At 42.9% G+C, this 15,587-nt stretch overlaps 1 protein-coding gene across 1 annotated transcript in view; it reads left to right on the top strand.

Annotated features, from left to right (window-relative positions):
* The window catches only part of CHCHD6 (coiled-coil-helix-coiled-coil-helix domain containing 6), a 227,308-nt gene that overhangs the window by 173,857 nt on the left and 37,864 nt on the right, over nucleotides 1–15,587 (top strand). The window contains exon 7 of the mRNA XM_030207627.1: nucleotides 464–599. Within this exon, the coding sequence (XP_030063487.1) occupies nucleotides 464–599 (136 nt within the window). The remainder of the gene's footprint in view (nucleotides 1–463; nucleotides 600–15,587) is intronic.

Raw genomic sequence — 15,587 nt, 5'->3', positions numbered from 1 at the left:
AATATGTCTGTCAGTTCTTATCATTAGTCTGTCATAACCTCACTTTGTATCTGTTCATGCTGTAGTAGTAGTATTGGCGTCTGCCACTACGGCACTATGTAAGCCACATTGAGCCTGCAAATAGGCGGGAAAATGTGGGATACAAATGCAACAAATAAATAAATCTATGGTTCCCTTGACTCCCACCCCTCCCCCTAAACCTCCTTGTTTTGCCATAACACGTAAGAAGGGACATTGGTTAGGCCCCCAGTTTTACTTTAATAATCTAGTTAGGGATTTTGATGGAGTTTCCAAAATTCCTACTTAAGTTATAATATCCAAAGTGAGTTAGAAAACTACCCAAATAAAATCTCATAAAATGCAGAAATTCCAACAAATTCAAACCAGGTTGAAATTGAATTGCAAGTTATTTTCATATCTTTGCCATAATTGTGTCCCTCTGCTTGTGTCTTTTTCTACATAGGAAAAGAAACTTTGAGCCTGTTTGCATGGGCTTCCAATCTGAAATCCTGAAGTGCTACCAACAGCATAGACAGGAAATGCTGAACTGCTCTGACTTGGCGAAGGAGTACAAGCGATGTGTGAGAGCAGCTCAGAAGGTGAGCAGTGATCCTTCGGATGTTTGAAAAGTTCATGTATTTGTGTTTATCGCTATAAGCCCATTCACAGGGAACCTGGTGCATGTGCAGCCACACACCTACCAGGGCGGGAAAATCTGCAGCAGCCTAACTGAGAGCAGTGTTAACATAGCTGTGAGCAGCAGTCTGACAGTGGGTCACCTGAGGTCACTTTTGAGACAGCATCACAGCAATGGGATGAACAGGGACTACTACGAACACTGTCAGTCTCTATTGTCTTGGGCTCTGAAGTAAAGTTGATGAAATCTTGGAGGTTTAGTTTCTGCTCTTCCAGCTAGAGGGGAATCTTACACAGAGGTGGGGGTCCTCATTTCCGTCATTGCAGCATCTGGACACACCGAGGAAAGTAGATACAATTCATAGAATTGTGATGCTTTAAGCTGGGGGGGGGGGGGGGGTATTTTGATCTTTCCATTTCCCCAGCATCATGCTACATTAGCCTCAGGATACATGAAACATGCTGGAATTCCTCATGCTGCCCCAAATCAACTTAGACTTTTGTAGGTGATTTCTCTTGCTTTTTGGACTTTTTGAAAAGATATGTGGTTTAAAACATGATGATTCGTGTGTGTGTGTTGCTCTGAAAGAGCTCAGCTCATCTGGGAACAGCTGTTAGAGTAAAATAATGGATGAACAAAACCCAGTTGAAGATGCCTTCAGTTGATCATTTTGGTCTCCTAAGCATTTTTCCAAGATTAAACATTCCAAGTCCCACTTCCCTTCCTTTCCCTCTCTGATGTTGCTTAACAGTTGCTTCTTCCCAAAACTAACTGCACAAGTGATTTTAAAAAATGCCTTGATTTCTCATGTGAGCTTCAATATTTCTAACCTTTTTGGAGACCCAAGATAGCCTTTGGATCATCTGTGGCTCTGGTCAGGTTGCCGATGGAGTCAACAGGAAGGTGTCAGCATTGTGGAGCACTGCTTGTAGATGGGGCACTAGTTAAACCATGCATTGTTTTTTATTTTCAGATTTATAATCTACCTTTTCAATTAAACTGTGACATTGTACACCCTTTTGGATATGATTTAAAACTAGATCAGGATTTGGAGCTCAGGTCTTAATTAAGTTTATACTGTTTTACTTCATCCACCAATTCTAGTGATGTTACTTATGGATTTGTACATTCTTATATTCAAATTGTTGTACAGTTGTCTGAGAAGATATGTATCCAATCCAAAACAAAGCAGATTTTTCTGATCTTAATTGGGTTCTTTTTACATATTTTTGGCAGACTAGACTGTACAACTTCTGCTGGAATTAATCCACGCACTAGTGTTAATGTGAAAATTGCCATAGAATTTGTAACGTCCCTAGACTGAGATTCATATTGCATCCAAAAAATAGCACCTTCAGCAGCACATTGCCATGTTGTGGCACTGGTTCAGTATTGGCTGAGAGAAAAAACTGCCTCCTACTGACTCATTAACACCATTTCCTTCAGCAACCAATGTTTCCTGGAGATTTTCTGTCTTAAGTACCAGCTGGATGAGAAGGCCCTTCTTCACTTCAGATATGTCGGCATTCAAAATGAAACTCTAGAAGCTAAAGTTTCCTTTACATGATTTCTGATTAATTTAGTTTTGTATATTTATATACGAAGAAATGTAAACTTGATAGAATCTTGGTAATGTCTTTAAACTGGTATAGTGATCAGAAGTGCATCTTTAGAAAGTTAACCCGAAACAAAGGACACGACGGTAGATATATGCTGTCATTTCTCTATTGTAGAGTTTCTCTTGATTTGTAAACCACTGTGAATCCTCTGGAAAATTGGAGGTATATAAAACTCCAGTGGAATGGAGCAGAATAGAGACTGTCTGCTCACCCTCAGACTGAAATTAGAATGTGATTACAGTTTGGCATTCCCTATGTATCGGATCCTCTGTTAGAAAGAGAGTCAAATTTCATACTGCCTACTGTTGCACGTCAAAAAAGCTCTTGACTCTAATACATATTTAGAGAGGAGTACAGAGAAGGGCAATGAAAATGTTCCTTAGCGATCAGTCCAGGAACTGACTGATGGGTTATGCACTCCTAGCAGGTGGGTGGGAAAGCAAGTTAGCAGGTAAGATCTAATTTCTCCATCTGTATGAAGAAAGGCTAAACAAATTAGAGCTGTTCAGCTTGGACAATAGATAGGCTATGATAAAAAGTCTGTGAAATCATGAGTGTGGTGGAAGGGGTAAAGAATGAATGGTTGTCGTCTTCTTTTAATAGTAAAGACTTGAGGACACGCTCCATCTGATTGATAGGTAGTCCATTTAAAAAAAAAGGTTAAGAAAGTGTTTTTCTCAGTGAACAATTAAACTGGAAAGATTTGTTGGAGGAAGATGTTACTTCCTGTGAAAAGTCCAGAGATACCGACATATATCCTAGAGCTCCCTCCCTGACTTGTGGAAGGTGCACAGAAATTGTTAAATCATAAGAGGATTGAGAAAAATTGCAAGAGGACCTTGGGAGACTGGACATCCAAATGGCAGATGACTTTTAATATGAGCAAGTACAAAGTGATGCATGTGGGAAAGAGGAACTTGAACTATACTTACGTGATGCAAGGTTTCACATTAGGAGTCACCACCCAGGAAAAGGATCTAGGTGTCATCGTTGATAATAAGTTAAAACCTGCTGCTCAATGTAAATAGAATGTTGGGAATTATTAGGAAAGGAATGGAAAACAAAACTGAGAATGTTATAATGCCTTTGTATCGCTCCATGGTGCGACCGCACCTCGAATACTGTGTGCACTTCTGGTCACCGCATCTCAAAAAAGATGTAGTGAAAATAGAAAAAGTACAGAGAAAGGCGATGAAAATGATAAAGGGAGTAGGACGACTTCCCTATGAGGAAAGGCTGAAAGGGCTAGGGCTCTTCAGCTTGGAGACGGCTAAGGGAAGATATGATAGAGGTTTATAAAATACAGAGTGGAATGAAAAAGGTAGATGAGAATCGCTTGTTTACTATTTTCAAAAATACTAGGACTAGGGGGCATGCAATGAAGCTACAAAGTGGTAAATTTAAAACGAATCTGAGAAAATATTTCTACACGCAATGTGTAGTTAAACTCTGGAATTCGTTGCCAGAGAATGTGGTAAAAGCAGTTAGCTTAGTAGGGTTTAAAAATGGTTTGGATAATTTCCTAAAAGAAAAGTCCATAAGCCGTTTTTAAGATGGACTTGGGAAAATCCACTGCTTATTTCTCGGATAAGCAACATAAAATGTATTGTTTTAGGATCTTGCCCCATGTACTTGTCACCTGGATTGGCCACTGTTGGAAACAGGATACTGGGCTTGATGGGCCTTCAGTCTGTCCCAGTATTGCAGTGCTTATGTTTTTATGCACTTGGAGGCAGTTACTGAAGTTTCACCTTGAAATACCCTGGCGCTGCTGACCTTTTCTGAACATTACCCCAGAAGTGCATCGGTACCAGGGGAAATGACTTGTGAATAATGAAAGAAGCAGCCTTGTATCATTGAGTCTGACATGCAAAGCAAACTCATTTCCAAGGAAGCTGCATGCCTGATTTAAGCCGAACATGAAACAAGTTGGCACTTCTCTCCCCCCAAGAAGCCAGAGAGAATAAAATGAGAAAATTGTCAGTGTCTGTTAGAGTGAATATTGTCGGTAAGCTCTGCTTGGAATTCCATCTTGTGTGGTTACAGATAAGGTCTTTGTGTGTCTGAAAGTCGACAAGGTTAAAACAATCATTAAAGGAGTTTTCGGTGATGTATGTATATCTAAAGATTTGCAACATCTCAATTTGTTTTCCATAAACTCTCCCATCTTGTGTTGTCAGAGCCTTCCTAAGCTTGTTTTTTAATGTAAACTGGCTAATGCCTCAGCATCTAGCCACCCAAAAAAGACTCTTTTCTCTGTGCTTGTCTTACCTCCCTACACACCCAGTCTACTTCCTCTCTAACCCAGACAGCTGATGATCTCGCATGAGCTTAGGTCTCACAGAGGACGTATGCTTACAATCCCTCTACAGTTTCCCATTCTAATAACCCCCCTCCTGTGTCAAATTTTCACTCTTTCAAAAAGTGCAAAGACTAGGGGACGCTCAGTGAAATTACATTGAAATACTTTTCAAACAAATAGGAGGAAATACTTTTTCACTCAAAGAATAGTCTGTTATTGAGAGAGACACAAGGGAAGCCACTGTTAGCCCCTGGATTGGTAGCATGGAATGTTGCCACTGGTTGGGTTTCTGCTAGGTACTTGTGACCTGGATTGGCTACTGTTGGAAGCAGGAAACTAGGCTAGATGGACCATTGGTCTGACCCAGTATGGCTATTCTTATGTTCTTATTTCTTGCTGCTTGGCTAGTTGACTGTCCCTCTCGTTCTCTCTCCCCAGTTTTATTGAGTTCTACCATCCAACTGATGGACTCATTCAGATACCCTGGAGTTATCTTAAATCAGCAACTCTTGTTTGACTCCCATATCTCTTCTGGACATCCAGTGGGGTGGGGGGGGGGGGAGGGCAAAATTCACCAGGCCTGGCTCTGTCTCTTGGCGGCCCTGAAACCAGCAGGCTACAATCTTCTCCTTGTTTAAAACTAATTTATGATTGCGTAATCAATTTGCGATCAAAGACAATCTTGGAGTGGATGAAGAACTATGTCATGGATTTACAGGAAAAAGAAGTAGAATGTCATCAGCATAGAAATGGCCATCCGTGGGTTTTTTTTTTCTGTCTAATCCCAGCCTTATGGAATTAATTGCCGCCCATACTACTTACTGAACTCTCTTATACTGTTTAAAGTGGGCCTCAAGATTCGCATATTTGCCTGTGCCACCTTCAGTTCGGCCTGCTTACCTCCCCACCCTCTCCAATCTAGCTGGCCTGATAGCTCTATATTCTATTAATCTTCCCTATCCATCTCCTTTCTTTTTCCATTTGCTATGGTGCATATCCTTGTCTTTTATTAATGTTGTATAGTTGAGCCTCCTCTTCAGTAAAGATCTGTAAAGCACATTTAAGTAGGAATTGGGAAGTCCAGGATGTTCATAATTCCCTGAGTATTTTGCAAAATTACCCTCCCTCTGTATTATGTACCAATAAAATTGTTGGCATCATATTCCAGTGGCTGGATCTAAATGTACATGTGATGACTACTACTATTACTAATCATTTCTATATCGCTACTAGACGTAGTCAGTGCTGTACACATGGAGTGGAGGAGTAGCCTAGTGGTTAGTGCAGTAGACTTTGATCCTGAGGAACTGAGTTTGATTCCCACTGCAGCTCCTTGTGACTGTGGGCAAGTCACTTAACCCTCCATTGCCCCTGGTACAAAATAAGTACCTGAATATATGTAAACCGCTTTGAATGTAGTTGCAAAAACCTCAGAAAGGAGGTATATCAAGTCCCGTTTCCCTTTTCCTATATGCAGGTACTTTCTCTATCCCTAGAGGGCTCACCATCTAAGTTTTTGTACCTGGGGCAAAGGAGGGTTAAGGGAATTGCCCAAGGTCTCAAGGAGCTGTAGTGGGAATCAAACCCAGGTTGCCAGAAACAAAGCCCGCTGCACTAACCAGGCTGTTCCTCCACTCCATAAACACAACATATGCACCTATGTGCCTTCGTAACATTGCTTCCCTGAAAGCTCCTGTGCCCGCTGTATGATGAGTGTAGCTTTTCCACCTGTATTTGTGCAGATATGGGCATAGTTGATAACAGGTGCAGGTATCTCTGGAACAAGCTGTGCACAAGCAGCCTCTACTTTCATGAGTATTTCTGCACGAAACATAGTTTCACACGCCCAAGACTCAAAATGCATAATCTAGCTGATGGCGTAAAAGCAAGATCAAGAACAGCAGCAGAGCAAACAAAGTGACACTTGCACACTTCCTATTCATTTAACCCTTTTAACTTCATTTCCTACAGAATGCGCACACGTGTAGGTATCGGGGTTACTCCTCATGAGAGATCCATGCTAAGATTCTAGTTTTCCTGCCAGTTTTTATCTGAATCCGTAATAAAGAGTGGCCCTGGTACTTCCGCAATTGATCACTCCTTAAGTTTTCATAGCTCATGTCTCCTTATGTTCATTAACTCAGGGCTGTCCATTCTCAAAAACCTTAATTATCTGCCAAAAGGCAAACTTTTCCTAACCCTCTTCACAGTGGGCAGGGGGCTGTGACGTGGGTGACCAGCACAGTCTGTCCCAGTAAGATCCCTATTTCCTGAGTATTAATCTGATAAAATCTTAATCTTCACAGGATGGCTGTGTTCCGTTTGGTAGCTCACCAACTGACTGCATTGGCTAGGTTATGCCATGACTCTCAACCTTGTTCGTATGGTCTTTAACCCAACCTATAAGTGCAATGCCTGACTGCTGCATAATGTTGATGAATTATTCCTGTTAGCAAACAAGCTCTTGAGCTGAGCACGGTGGTAGGCCAGCACAGTGCAGGGTTGTGCAATCCATTTTGGATTATGTTTATTGATCGGTAGAGTATGACTGTGGGAGGAGAGATTCCTATTGTGCTTTCCCAGATTCTCTCTGTAGGTTATCAACTACAACTTTTTAAGTGCTACAGCTCATGGAAAATGGATTTGTGAGGGAAGAATTTTCTTGGCTGATTCATCACCGATGCCAGCAGGGGTGATGGGGCCTCCAAGGGTTAGCTAGTGAGATATTTGGTTTAGGAGAACTTGGGTTTTCATAGTTTGCACTTTGAACAGCTGTTATAGCAGACCTTCCTCTAGAAAAATCAACAGCACAGCAAACTCTCAAAACAGAGGTGGCGTAGAAGTATGTGTATTTTCCTAAAGTTCAGTGCTGTATTCAGTGGCGAGATTCCCCTGTCTGGTTCATTCTGTCTTTACCTTTACTGCTCACATTATGTAGCTCAGCACTTTTGCATCAGGATGAGGAGGAGAGAATACATCCAGGGATAAACCCAGAAAATTCAAAGCATACAGTGCTGATGATAATTGAATTGAATATTCTTCATGTTTTATACCAGCAGCGGCATTAAACCTGGATTTCTTAACTGGCACTGCACACCCTTCAAAACCAGAATTATTATTGAAACATAAGGAAAATGCAGCAAATATATTTGTGGAATAAATGAGTTGGCCTGATGCAATGCTGTCATTAGAGATGGTTTGATTACTGGTCCAGGTTCTTGTCTCTTGGAATGACTGTTACTGAAAATGCACTTTCTCTCATAGAGAGAAGGCAGTTACACCTCTGGGGTAGCTTAAGCTTTTTTCTGTAACTGCTTTCATATCTTTGCCAGGTCATCATACCCAGGGCGGTGTCTGGTTTTGAATAGCTCTGGTGTTTTTGGCGCTAACATTTTCACTAACTCTGTGACAGGTGTGTTTATACCTGAATTATACGCACTTGTAGTTATTACGCTAATATTCTATAAAGAAAAGTAGGCCTAGTGTACAGGAGGAGTGGCATCAGGCATAGTTTGTTTATTTATTTATTTATTTGTTTGTTTGTTTGTTTGTTTGTTCGTTCTTTATAACCCACAATTATCCAAAAACACAATTTCGGTTCAGTGTGGTTTACAAATAACAGGAAAAATGACAGGCGATTTGTAGAGTTCCATAACAGTATAGAAAACATCAGTTATGACTACATTTAACCATAAAATGTCTTTTATATAAGTAGGCTTTTAAGTGTTTTCTGAACTGGAGGTAACTGTAGCTGTGGAACCTGTGTACTGGTTTTCCTGTTTTGACATTTTATAATTGTCGGCAGAAAGAAAGACCATGGGATGGGGTGAAAGGGATCACACTTGAGAGAAATGAAAGAAAATGTTCCTTAACAGAAGGGATGTTGGTCTTGCAGGGTTGGTAATAGAGTGGAGACAAGTAAGAGACAAACATAGGGAGGGACTATAAAGCTGAATAAGTGGTGTGAATGGCCTATGGTTTTTATCAGCCATTGTCCTCTGTGTCTCGATCAGATATGCGAAAGAGAAGAAGGCAGACTGGGGAAAAGTGGAAAAAGCATAGACGATTCAACTGAGAACCTTGACATGCTGATAAAATAATATACATTAATAGCCCCGCAGTAGTACTTGTGTCACATCCAGTTGACCCATTTTCTCTCTAGTTTTCTACCACTTTGGCTATTCATGTTCAATATGTGATACCAACTGTATATTTTCCCTTTCTGTACCTGACTGTTCATTATATCATCCATGTTCTATATATATTACCAATTGTATCTGTACTCTGAAATGGCATGTCATGACGGAAAATTGTAAGCCACATTGAGCCTGCAAATAGGTGGGAAAATATGGGATACAAATGCAACAAATACATAAATATACATGCTACTACTACTACTACTTAACATTTCTAGAGCGCTACTAGGGTTGCGCAGTGCTGTACAAAATAAACAAAGAAGGACGGTCCCTGCTCAAAGGAGCTTACAATCTAAAGAACAAAATGTCAAGTTGGGGCAGTCTAGCTTTCCTGGGTAGAGGTGTAGAGGTTAGTTGCCGAAAGCGACATTGAAGAGGTGGGCTTTAAGCAGAGATTTGAAGATGGGTAGGGAGGGGGCCTGGCGTATGGGCTCGGGGAGTTTGTTCCACGCGTGGGGTGAGGCGAGGCAGAAAGGGCGGAGCCTGGAGTTGGCGGTGGTGGAGAAGGGTACTGAAAGGAGGGATTTGTCTTGAGAGCGGAGGTTACGGGTAGGAACGTAAGGGGAAATGAGTGTTGAGAGGTAAGGAGGGGCTGCAGATCGAGTACATTTGTAGGTTAGTAGCAGAAGCTTGAATTGAATGCGGTACCTGATCGGAAGCCAATGAAGTGACTTGAGGAGAGGGGTGATATGAGTGTATCAGTTCAGGCGGAATATAAGACGTGCAGCAGAGTTCTGAACGGACTGAAGGGGGGATAGGTGGCTAAGTGGGAGACCAGTGAGGAGTAGGTTGCAGTAGTCAATGCGAGAGGTAACGAGAGAGTGGATGAGAGTACGGGTGGTGTGCTCAGAGAGGAAAGGGCGGATTTTGCTAATGTTATAGAGGAAGAAGCGACAGGTCTTGGCTATCTGCTGGATATGCACAGAGAAGGAGAGGGAGGAGTCGAAGATTACACCGAGGTTGTGGGCAGATGAGACGGGGACGATGAGGGTGTTATCAACTGAAATAGAGGAGAAGTGGGTTTGGGTGGGAAGACAAGAAGTTCGGTCTTGGCCATGTTCAGTTTCAGGTGGCGATTGGAGATCCAGGCAGCAATGTCGGATAAGCAGGCCAATACTTTGGCCTGGGTTTCCGCAGTGATGTCAGGTGTGGAGAGATAAAGCTGGGTGTCGTCAGCATAAAGATGATACTGGAAGCCATGAGACGAGATCAGGGAGCCCAGGGAAGAGGTGTAGATAGAGAAAAGAAGGGGTCCAAGGACAGAACCCTGAGGGACTCCGACAGAGAGCGGTATAGGGGTGGAGGAAGAACCATGAGAATGTACTCTGAAGGTACGATGGGAGAGATAAGAGGACAGCCCTGGAACCCAAAAGAGGACAGTGTGTCAAGAAGTAAGTTGTGATTGACAGTGTCAAAAGCGGCGGATAGGTCAAGGAGAATGAGGATGGAGTAATGACCTTTGGATTTGGCGAGGAACAGGTCATTACAGACTTTGGATAGTGCCGTTTCTGTCGAGTGAAGTGGGCGAAAGCCAGATTGAAGCGGATTGAGGATGGTATGAGAGGCAAGAAAATCAGTGCAACAGCTGTGAACGGCGCGTTCAAGTATTTTGGAGAGGAAGGGTAGGAGGAAGATGGGGCGGTAGTTGGAGGGACAGGTGGGGTCAAGTGAAGGTTTTTTGAGGAGAGGTGTGACAACAGCATGCTTGAAGGTGTCAGGGACAGTAGCGGTGGAGAGAGAGAGGTTGAGGATATGACAGATGGGGGGTTGATAGTAGGAGAGATGGTGATAAGTAAGTTGGTGGGGATTTGGGTCTGAGGAACAGGTGGTGCATTTCGAGGAGGAGAGAAGATAGGCGGTTTCCTCTTCGGTGATATCAGGAAAAGAGAAGGAGGCCTGGGTTGATTGGTTGAGGGAGTGGGTGATAGGATGAAGAGGAGGAGAAGGTTTAGTGGTGAATTCGAGGTTGATCTTCTGGACCTTGTCGCGGAAGTAGTCAGCTAGTGATTGAGGAGAGAGTGAAGGGGGTGGGTGGGAGCGGAGGGCACTTTGAGGAGGGAGTTGAGGGTGGCGAAGAGACGACGAGGGTTAGAGCTGAGGGAATTAGTCAAATGAGTGTAGTAGTCCTGTTTGGCGAGAAATAGGGAGGACTGGAAGGAGGATAGCATGAATTTGTAGTGAATGAAGTCAGTATGGGTGCGAGATTTCCTCCATAGGCGTTCAGCCGATCGGGAGCAGGAGCGAAGGTAACGGGTGCAAGGGTTAAGCCAGGGCTGGGGATTAGTGCGCCTTGTGGGACGGGAAACAGATGGTGCAAGGGTGTCTAGGGCGGAGGAGAGAGTGGCATGAGAAATTTTCCAGAAAATACTTCAGTTGAGAATTTTCCAGAAAACCCAACATCGCTTGCCAAGTGACTGTCACTTAAGGTTCAGAGCAAAAAAATAATGCAAGGTCATGCAGAAAGGCATTCCTGGGGCAGTTTGGGTGGAACTGGGATGGAATCGTAATGCATCCGCATGATACATACATATGCTACACATATATGCAAACATGTAAGGGGGTAGCACCATAGCAGGGCACCTAAAATTTTATTTGTATTTTTTAATAAAAAGCAACATAGGCGCCTATATTCCCCAGTCCTCAGGGCACACCCAGCCAGATGCGGTTTCCAGGATATCCTCATTTGAATTCTGTGGAGATATCCTGAAAACCCTGACTGGCTGGGTGATGCCCCGAGGACTGAGTTGAAAACCCCTGCTCTGAAGGTTCCCAGAACTGTTCCCATTTACACTTGCCAAAAGGCAGGCGTACATGTGTGCATATACTCTATGGATGCACACATGTGTAGTATAAAGTATGCATGACCCAAGCCATGCCCCTGGGGACACCTCCATGCGGACCTCATAAAGGTCAGAGGTATCTGCTGATGCAGCTGTGTTACCCCCATTCAGTTTTACTAGAGGTTGGCTCCATGTGTAAAACACGCTTTATAAAATGATGCCCATTGTGTTCTATGTGCATGTACATATCGGAGAAATCCAGGTAGGAAGCGTTCTCCTGCTCTCGCTTTCCTAGCAGAAGCCATTATGTTTCCCCCCTTTTCTTTCTTAGTCCTTGATTTGTGCAAACACCATGGAGCTAACAATCATGCTGGGGAGTTTATGACTCAATAAGGGAACGAATGTCAGGGCCACAAGCTGAAAGCCACATCTGTTTATTTTTGTCATAAATAATGAGAAAGCAGCGTTGGCCAGAATAATTGTAGCAATATTATTTTTAAAGGTGAAATATGTAGACTACATCTGATTGTAAGGGATGAAAATGCAAAGATTTTTCCCCTGGATGCGCCTGACTGGTATTAATAGAGTGTTATGTAATGTATGGGAAGGCATTTTGTATTCCCTGGGGTTTGTCACTGAATAAATTAAAAACAAAATTGTGGCTTCATGCAGAGACATTTTCCATAATATGATTTTAACATAAAGTAGGTTGTTAACATAAAAACTGCCGTATATCCTGATGTAATCTGGAATGGAATTTCATGCATTTTAATTAATGGTCGTAATAAGGATTTGGATGTCTGACATACATTTCATGCAAACGTGATGATGGTGCTGGAGGCTATTTTTAGCACTTAGGGGATGCAGCCACAGCTGCCACGGTGTGGTAGTACGTTTTTTTTGTCTGTTCTTTTTTTCGGCATGTTTATGATGAAATAAACATGTCTGTTAGTTTCCCCGTGTCTGTCTGTAAGCATATTTGAAGAATGACATGAAAGCGCCAAATTTGTGCTGCTGTTCATCCTAGTAGTTTTGTCCTTTTCATTTTGGCGTCCTGTCCAGTTGGAACCAGACTTTGGGGGCTCAGGACCTTTGCTCACGGCAGCATGGGTCTTTTTCCATTTTAGCCCCCTCATGTCTGACCTATCCAACTATGATAGTCTTTGGCAGGGCTTTTTTTTTTGAGGGGGTGCTGAGTACCGGTACCTTTTCCATTGTCTGCTAAAATTGACCCATGGACCCCAATTCTGCCTTGTCTTAGATTCTGTGACTGGTTGCAGGGGACCTGGCTATTGTGGGGTGGGTCCATCAGTGAAGGGTGGCCTAGCATTTGAGTACCAGCATCTTTTTTGCTAGTAAAAGCACACTGGTCTTTGGCTTCTGAGGAACTATATGCACATGCATGAGGGAGACAGAGAAACTGACGGCTGATAAGCATCATAAGGCCCATCCAGTCTGCCCAGTTTCATTCCTGCTACAAAGCTGTGGACTCCAGTTGATCTCTAGCTTTCCTTCACCTCTTTGCATCTGGGGATCCTCTGTGTTTATCCCAGGCATTTCTGTCTCCTCCATCTCCCAGGGAGGCCATTCCACACACACATCCACCAGCCTTTCCTGCCTTTACTCCTGCGTCTGCTTGTTTGGACCGCATACCTCTTGTTCTAAAGCAGTGTTTCCTAAACTTTTGCCAATGTTGACTTCCAGATGATAACCAAAGCCAGTTCTTCAAGCAGCACATTCCCTGTGCTTCTTTAATGTATAAATCTTTATTTGTTAAAGTAATTATTTGATGTACTCACCACACCTGAGACACGGGCTTGCAAGCACACAGACTGTTTCTCAGACTCTCTCACAGCACTGCTCTTGTGCCTTTGTTTAAGCCACCCTTCCTTTTTTTTTTTAAGGCCTTTGTTTAGGCCACCCTTCCTTTTTTTTTAAGTTAAGGGACTTTAGACCTTTTGAAAGAGTGAAAAATCGATACATTTCTACACCACTCAGGATTTTATAGACCTCAATCATATCCCCCCCTCAGCCATCTCTTTTCCAAGCCAAAGAGCCCTAATATCTTTATCCTTTCCGAATATGGGAGGAGATCCATCCCCTTTGTCATTTTGGTCACTCTTCTTTGAACCTTTTCTAATTCCGCTGTCTCTTTTTTGAGATACCAGAATCAGTCAAGGTGAGATCACAGCATGGAGGGATACAGAGGCATTATAATATTCTTTCCTAATAATTCCTAAACAATACTAAAGTACGTAATGGACATAACACAACTCTTCCGCTGTGCGATTCCTTAGTGTGGCTGTGCCACATGAACTTTATCTTACCACAGCATCACTTTGTATTTGTTCACACTGGAGTCTGCAAACACCCTCTCCGGTACTATGTAAGCCACATTGAGCCTACAAACAGGTGGGAAAATGTGGGATACAAATGTAACAAATAAATAAATTCTTAGGATCCTGTTTATTTTTTTTGGCCGCTACCGCACACGGGGGAAAAGATTTCAGACTATTGCCTACAACAACACCTAGATCTTTTTCTTGAGTGCTGACTCCTAAGGTGGACCCTAGCATCAGCTAACTACGATTCAGATTATTATTTGCCACATTAAATTTCATCACCCATTCCCTTCTCTCTACTCTTTCCTTCTGTCTGCTCTCACCCTTCTTTCATACCCATTTTGTGTTTTCACTTGATAAAATGATGGGATACCTTTGGAAGACGGAGCCATTTCTGTTGCTCGCATTTTTCACACTTCCTTAGCCCTTACCCTCGATGGAAAAGCAGAACATTATAAGGGTAGTAAGGCTGTGCATCAAATACCACATTATCAAAGTAAAAGGCTTTAGTCTTGTCATGTCTCAGCATCCTATTAAGCAGCTGTCTGGCGTCTGTCCTTCAAGCTTGCTGTAGCTCCTTTACTCTCTGCCATTGTGTCTTTTCCGATCACCTCTCCCAGTTTAGCTTAGCTATCAGTTTCCAGCTGTCCACCATGACCTGACTAGTTAATTTTCCAGGAATGTCAGCTTTTAATCTGCTTCTAGATTTCCTCTGCAGTCTTTAGCTCTCAAAAGCAATTTTGATGTGCCTTCCTTTGGCTAACTGTAGTCAAGTGCAGAAGCAACATCACACTTTTACGCATATGCACATCGCGTATTAAGCAGTTTGAGGAGACAAGCTCAGGTGTGAACTTAGTGGTTCAGAAGCAGTGGAGCAGAAATCAACAGGTACTTGTTTCTTAACTTGCACCTGGTATTTTCAGAGCAGTGCAGTCAAGGAAGTGTGCCGTGAGAAAGATAAAAATGCAGAAATATAATTGCAAGCACTACTATAAGCTGTTTTCATGTCTTTTACTTAAAACTCTTTGGGCTCAATTTACAAAGGATTTTCTATTGGCACAAAATGTAAGAAACCCTTTTATGGATGAGGCTTTAAATAGCTGAATTTTATAACCGGCCTGAAATGCCAGGAAATCTTGTTATTAGTGGATTTCATTGTGACTTTATCACAGGCTAACTTATTTGATATGTGAACAAATGACACAGTATCACAGGGAAGGATAGTTTTGGTGAAATATCAAAAAAGCCCATTTTTTTCTGAACCTTTCTGGTCAAACACATTCTCCGAGGACAAGCAGGCTGTTTGTTCTCACGACTGGGTGACGTCCGCGGCAGCCCCCACCAACCGGAAAAGGCTTCGCGGGACGGTCGGCACGCAGGGCACGCCCACCGCGCATGCGTGGCCGTCTTCCCGCCCGTGCGCGACCGCTCCCGCCAGTTCCTTTTTTTCCGCGTCTGGAGAGAGTTGTGCTTTGCCGCTCTCTCTGTTTCAGCCGCCGGATTTTCGATCGCGTTTACGCGGATCGTTGCTTTTTCTATTAGTTTTTTGTTACCGGTTTCCTTTTTCAAAAGAAAAAAAAAAAAAAAACCTGAGCGTGTGGAGCACGCGCTCCCTTTTTTCCCTCGTTTCCAGCGGGGACGCCGCGTTGCGGCCTAGTGGCCGCACGGTCGTTTTCTTTTTTCGAGGTGTGATTTCAGCCACCATTGACGA

The sequence above is a fragment of the Microcaecilia unicolor genome, chromosome 6, assembly GCF_901765095.1.
Source record: "Microcaecilia unicolor chromosome 6, aMicUni1.1, whole genome shotgun sequence".
Lineage (NCBI taxonomy): Eukaryota > Metazoa > Chordata > Amphibia > Gymnophiona > Siphonopidae > Microcaecilia > Microcaecilia unicolor.
Note: the sequence above shows the minus strand (reverse complement) of the source record. Positions and strands in the feature narration are given on the sequence as shown.